The sequence below is a fragment of the Branchiostoma floridae genome, chromosome 13 (assembly GCF_000003815.2).
Source record: "Branchiostoma floridae strain S238N-H82 chromosome 13, Bfl_VNyyK, whole genome shotgun sequence".
NCBI lineage: Eukaryota > Metazoa > Chordata > Leptocardii > Amphioxiformes > Branchiostomatidae > Branchiostoma > Branchiostoma floridae.
In genome coordinates this window covers 593818-600279 of record NC_049991.1, presented here as the reverse complement: position 1 = coordinate 600279, position 6462 = coordinate 593818, and the positions used below count along the sequence as shown (strand labels likewise).

The 6462-nt window shown below is 38.4% G+C and overlaps 1 protein-coding gene across 7 annotated transcripts in view; it reads right to left on the bottom strand.

The window, feature by feature from the left end:
• LOC118429678 (unconventional myosin-XV-like) overlaps positions 1-6462 on the bottom strand; it is a 56821-nt gene that overhangs the window by 42832 nt on the left and 7527 nt on the right. For 2 of the 7 annotated variants that reach the window (XM_035840268.1, XM_035840269.1), the window contains exons 3-6: positions 3343-3456; positions 2848-2930; positions 975-1038; positions 252-364 (exon numbers count right to left, since the gene is read on the bottom strand). In XM_035840268.1, the coding sequence (XP_035696161.1) occupies positions 252-364; positions 975-1038; positions 2848-2930; positions 3343-3456 (374 nt within the window). Of the gene's footprint in view, positions 1-251; positions 365-974; positions 1039-2847; positions 2931-3342; positions 3457-5669; positions 6090-6462 lie in introns of those variants that run through there. The other 5 variants (XM_035840266.1, XM_035840265.1, XM_035840267.1 and 2 more) reach the window with 5 other exon arrangements.

Genomic DNA, 6462 nt, shown 5'->3' with positions numbered 1-6462 from the left:
GTTGCAGACTTGGCACCCACGCTTGACCAAACTATGCCAAACATTTTTACCTACACATATAAAGTAAGCGAAAGACCAGCTTTTTTCAGAAGCTCTTGTTTGTTGACAATTTGCTTTAGTATAATGTACATGTTCATAAACTTAGACACTGGTATCAGTGAGAAAATTAGTGTTACTGCTACACTGTATCAAATTAACTACAAAGGTAGCCAATGATTATCAACATAAACAGAAATGATTGTCTGACTTACGGTGGAAGGTTGTCACCGATCAAGGCTTTCTGGTATTGCTTAACGACATCAACCCCATAGATGTCAAATGGTTTGTAGGGGTTCAGTGCCACCAAGATGGAGCCAATGTATGTCTGCATTTACACAAACAAAACATTGTTATCAATGGCTGTTTGCAACATGACATGTTAACTCTCTAATATATGTACTTTATTTCAGGTAATATTTTAAAGCACCATACCTGTACCTGTATTTCAAGAAATGTGGCCAATTGTGTCTTGAGTGTCAAGTTTCCAACTACCAGTACATCTAGATAATGTAATCAGCGGTTTTTGAAGCTCAACCCGAAGTAAATGATACATAGTCAGGTAGTACACATTGTACAGGTCATATCAGGGTGTTGTCAGATGAACAGGGAATTGTGGTTGCTGACCATACATCAAAATGAAGGAGATCTAAAGTAGATATTTTATGTACATGTAGGACACCTGGATAGATTCAATAAATTGGCAGAAATGTCAGACTTTTAGTCTTCAAACTCTTGGGACTTTGATAGTAAGTCCATTTTATTTGGAAGATTTTCAGTAATCAAGAGTCCATGAAACACATTGTGTTACATTTATTACGTATACAAAGTCATGTAAAATCATCCAGGTAAGACTTGCAAACTGTCAGTGTTCGCAGGCTTGAAAAACTGCTGACAGAGCAACATGGATTTAGTCTGCATGGTCATACTATACTTACATAGATCTGATGTTCTTCAAATCTTCTCTTCAAGTTAAGGATGACTGAGCCCTCATGTAATTCCCTGCACATGAATTTGATGATAAAATTATCAGTAAGTGTGTTAAGCAAGGTTGAGGATTATATGAGGATAGGATTACCTGAGACTAGGGTTACCTGAGCATGACCATTGCATACTTAGGTATTGTTTTTGTTGTTAGATAACAAAGAGGTTCACAGAAAGAGGATGCCAGTTGGAAAGACTTGCAATGATCAATCTATGGACAACTGTGAAACAGACACCTATAATTACTCCTCCCATTTTCCTATGATTGAATAGTCCCGGAGGATTGAAACTGCCTTGAAATGTGTGACTAAGAAGCTGGGACCTGGAAGGGTGGACAGCGTTCATGTATAGATCTTGATCTCAGTCATCCTGACTCTGAGGTTATGACTCTGATAACGTGATTAGTTTAAGGTCTTTGATGTCTACTTTTCCACAAAAATGACAATCAAATTTCACTGAAATTGTCCGTTTGTGAAAAATGGACGTTATAAATTTGCATATCTAGTGTCGAATCAAACTGAAGTATTTTCATTAAGTGGCGATCAGGCATTGATTCTAAATTTGGTGGTGGGTAAAACCAAACAATCAGATTATAAGAGCTGGATATACCTGGCAATGTTTTTGGAGACCATATTATAACATGATCATTAAAAATATTATCATTGACATCAACGCCTCTCCAAATTGTTGGCCACAAAATTGCAGAGTTCAAAATTAATAACTTGAAAAACACTATCCACATTATTCATGTTTCAAACAATAAGCCAACATTAAGTCTGTAATTTGGCAAAGGTTTGAGATTGTGGAACTCTAGTTAGAACATAATTTATGTTACTTAATTCATGTATGCTGATCCTATTTGTAAAAATGTAAGTAATACATACATACAGGAAGGTAAAGATTCACAATCATGCAACTGTGGAGCTCTGAGTTTGTATATGAAGCGGCTTGACTGAGGCTGATTTGTATATGAAAAGGCCCAGAGCAATTTTTAGTGCTTTAAAATTGGAAATATTCTGCATGAGACAATCGGTACGATATTGACATTTACTTCACCATTCTAGTACATTTGTATCATTATTTCGTACTTTCAGCGTTTAAAAGGACTCACAAACATTCCGCAAACGGACCCTTTTGATTTATTACATCCTGTAATAAATCATCACCGGATCAAGCCGCTAACGGTTTCCTGTCGGTAATTTTCAGAGATTTTCAAACGCATGAGATCACCGACAGAGCGAATTGAATCTGATTTGCCCATAAGCAAATCGAAACCTTATTCCAACAAGTGACGATATCTCTGGAAGCGTTTGGGATCCATTGGTCATGTTCGCGTGCGTTCTGCAAATTTGAAATAATGGCACGTGCAGCGCTCAGATTTTCAATGAGTTCTCACCACCCAACGACGTCTCATTTTTGCTCAATAAAGGTCGATATGCAATGAGATAGAGTTATTTAAGCTTACTGTGTGTAAAAATGACTTGAAAATCAAATTTGAAAAGACTAAAAAAACTGCTCTGCGTGAGTGGTTTTACTATTATAGCAGTTTTTGCCAGGTTCAGGCACCGCTCTCCCCCCATACAATGTCAAGTGTTGTATTGTGTACGCATCTTTGGGAAGGGGATAACTAGTCTGAATCAGATGCAGAAAATATTTTTTATTTCTATTGTAGTACAGGATCATGGTAACTTGAAACACTCATTTCCCCTCCTTCCACAAACCTGGTACCTCTACAATGGAATATCTGTGAGTTATCTGTACTTCATGGGACTGTGATTCCACCACTGTGTATGACATTTTTACATGGTTGGCAAAAAAGAAATGTACCTGAGATTGATCATGTTTGGTATACCATCCTCACCCTGGTTTCTGGGGCGGATAGACGGACTGTCAGTCTCCACAACGAAAATCTGAAAACAGAACAAGGCTTTGAAAGTCAACTTATATGCTGCTAGAACACAAAGGATAATTCCATGGCCTTGTGCAGTCCTTAAAACTAGATGGAGACAGATGGAGTTAAAAGGAATTTCACACATTATATTAGCTTAATTGACAAGGGTCTGGAAAGCATTAATTCATGCTTTGATAACGGTCAGGCCATGGCCAGTTGACCATGCAACAGTTACATAGTCATGCATGCAAAAATGCAAAAATGGATACGAACGAACGAAATGCAACTGTTACTGTCTATTGTTGTGGGTGATGGTTGTCCTAAGACATGCGGAGTATCGCAGGACAGCTGCACACTTTACAACATTGTAGCACATTTCTTCAAACACAGCAATAACATCATACATTATTCTTTGCAGAAGAGCAGAGTACCTGTTCATCCAGGACATTTCTGATCTGCAGCTGGTTAGATTTGACTCCAAGGAAACCCAGAACTTCTCCAGGCAGTGGGTAGCCAGCACCGCCATCAAACCAGACAGGTGACTGCTGATTGGGAGTTATGGTAAAAATGATAAAATTCAATTATGCAGCTGAACTAAAGATGGACAGCATAAGATAGTAGAGTTAATCTCATCTGCTGCCATTACGATGCCTGTCAGAACTCTTCCTCAGTCGGGCCGCCGCATTCAGTACACTTCGCCTATTTCCCATGAAAACACGACCTGGATTGTGATAGATTTAGCCCTCCTCGCGGGAGGCAAGAAGCACACACAATCACAATTCTACTGTCAAAAGAAAGCTGATACATCATAGAATTAGTATTTTTATTTATGTTTATCTAAATTGGTCACCAGCTTCCGAAGAGAGCAAATTACAAAAGCGTGGCAAGTTAGGGCGCACTGTCTAACGCAGCTCAAAATCGGAAGTTAAATTCACGATAACGTCCTCGGTGTTTGCCAGTTGTAACGCGGAGGGTGAAGGGTTCATGAACAATATGAATGCATTCCTTATTCAAGTATGGTGTCTAGATGAATGGGTTAAAAATTCATTGATCATAACTTGACCACTCTTTGGCAACTAGTGATGGAGCCCCGTGAGTTCGAGCGCGTAAAAAAGCGTAGCATCTTAGGGCAGCCCCCGTTATACTTGGATATGTCACATTTAACTAACTTTATACATGATCAAGTATGAAATCAGAAAAACCTATAATGGCAAATTGTAGGACAAGAAAATCCTATAAGCTACATGTAAAGTGGGCAAATCAATTATGACCTAGACAGGCAACATTTGCGCGCAAATGCAGTGTATTTCAACCATCTCCCACCTCATGCAAAAATGGACTGTTCCAAAATTGAATTGAAAAAGTCAAACCCTGTGTGAGAATGGGCACTTCCTGAGGCACTTCCAGTTAAAATGAACCAGTTCAAGAACACTTCCACTGAAAAAATGGGCTTTGTATATAATCAGCCCTGTCAAACATTGAATTTCAAAATATTCATTTCGCTCGAGAATGGACTCTTTCAGTGGTACCCACAATTGAATCCGTTTAGGTATGCTCAAATTTTATCTAGTTACCGCCAACGCATACACAAACACTGAAAACCATGGAATAGCTGGCAACACGACATGCACAAAACAATCAGAGAACACAACATCTGCTTGACAACTATACAATTACCGCAAGGCCCAACAGACTGAGATAAAGCAAACCTGGACTAATATACCAAAGAACGTAGGGATGATTTCTGAAATTATTACATTGATTATAAAAATAGCTACCGCTAAAAAAAACGTTCATTATCACACAGCTGCGTGCAGAGGATCTGCCAAACTACATACAAATGTGGCAAATGGAACATACAGATACAGATGCCAACACTCATTGCATCGTACAAAAACAATACTTTGTCGCTGGAGGCTACCCTCTGGTCACAGAGTTATTACTCGTATGCTTTAGCCACACCCAATCTTAAGATGAAATGAGTCTCAAGGGACATTTTTAAAGCTTCGGGCTTGAATTATTTTTAAGTCTTTATCATTACATTTTGTACTAAAATGCATACAGAAATGTTACAACATGTACATGTACTGTGTATGTTACATGTCTAATAAGTGAACTATCAATAAAGGTTCAAACAAACAATCAAACGTAATGAAAAATCAGCATATTTTATATTACAGCTTGTTTGGTGATCAATCATGTAGCTTAAGATGCATATACATGTATTGATATCACGTTACAATATATTACATAGTATGTATCCACATTGAAAGAATACTGAATTCTGATACCTGAATACTTCACAGATCTTTAGTTATTTGATACTGACCAACAACTGTTACAGTAAACTAATTTACTTTTTCATGGATTTAATTTCCAGGTAGGAACTGGATAGGAGGTTTTTGTGGTGGTTTAACTTTGTGATCAAAACAATACTGACAAAAGAAATTCGCAGTGTCACAAAAATTAAAAACCATGATTACAAACATTTGAACATTTATAGTGTATTCCATAGAAGTCAGACACATTTAGATTCATGGTCTAAGGATGATCAATACATTTGATAATGACTATATTACTTCTTTTGTTACAAACCGTCAACACTGTACATGTATCACCCCCAATAGCATATTATATTATAAGGCAATTGCACTAATGTCCGACTCGGTAATGACAAACCCGTGGTGTTATTGTTATAATGTATAACACACGTACAGGCCATCCGTTTTAGCTTGCCTGATAGTAAAAGAAGGCTAACCTTTGATGTATCCAGGAGAGATGCCATGATGGCTCCTACCATACAGGATGCCACAGGAGTCTACAATGGGCGGGGTGTACCAGCATACACCACCCTGATCAGTCACTGTAAAACTCATTACTCCAGCACACCATTGTGCAGCCACACCTTACCTAAGCGGCTCTGTAATTGATTTGGATGTTCCAACAATAGAATCCATGTCCTTGCATGACAATAGGCTTCAAAGAGCAACACTGCATTTTAGAATACTACGCATTCAAAAATCATCGACATAATGGACATCATGTGTGCTAAACTAAGATCAGGTCTAATGACCATGATTTTCTACATCTCTGGGTATGTTCTCATGACTGTGTAGATGTCAAGACCTAAGTAGCAAGGAGTAAAATTTTAGTGCACATCACTGAGGGTCATGGACGCCAATGGAGTGGTGGGGCCTGCCCACTGATCTATCATGCTCCCTGGGGCACCAGGCGGGGTAATACACTCAGAATTTCCGGCTCATAAAAACAGGAGGTGCAGTCACCTTATAAAAAGTGTACCTTTACAGGTTGGTTATTTATTGATTAGATGACTGCTAGGGAAAAAGCATACTTAGTCTACTAGATAAAAATCAATAAGGGACTGTTCAATGTTCAGCATGGAGAGGGCTGCTAGCATCCAGACAGAGTCAGATCCAAAGCCTCAAAATCTGTCATGTACTAGTAATTACCTCCATGAAATATCATAGAGGTTATATTTTCATAGAGGTTAAACTAGCGTTTGTGAGTGTTTGTGTGTGTGTCTGTGTAAA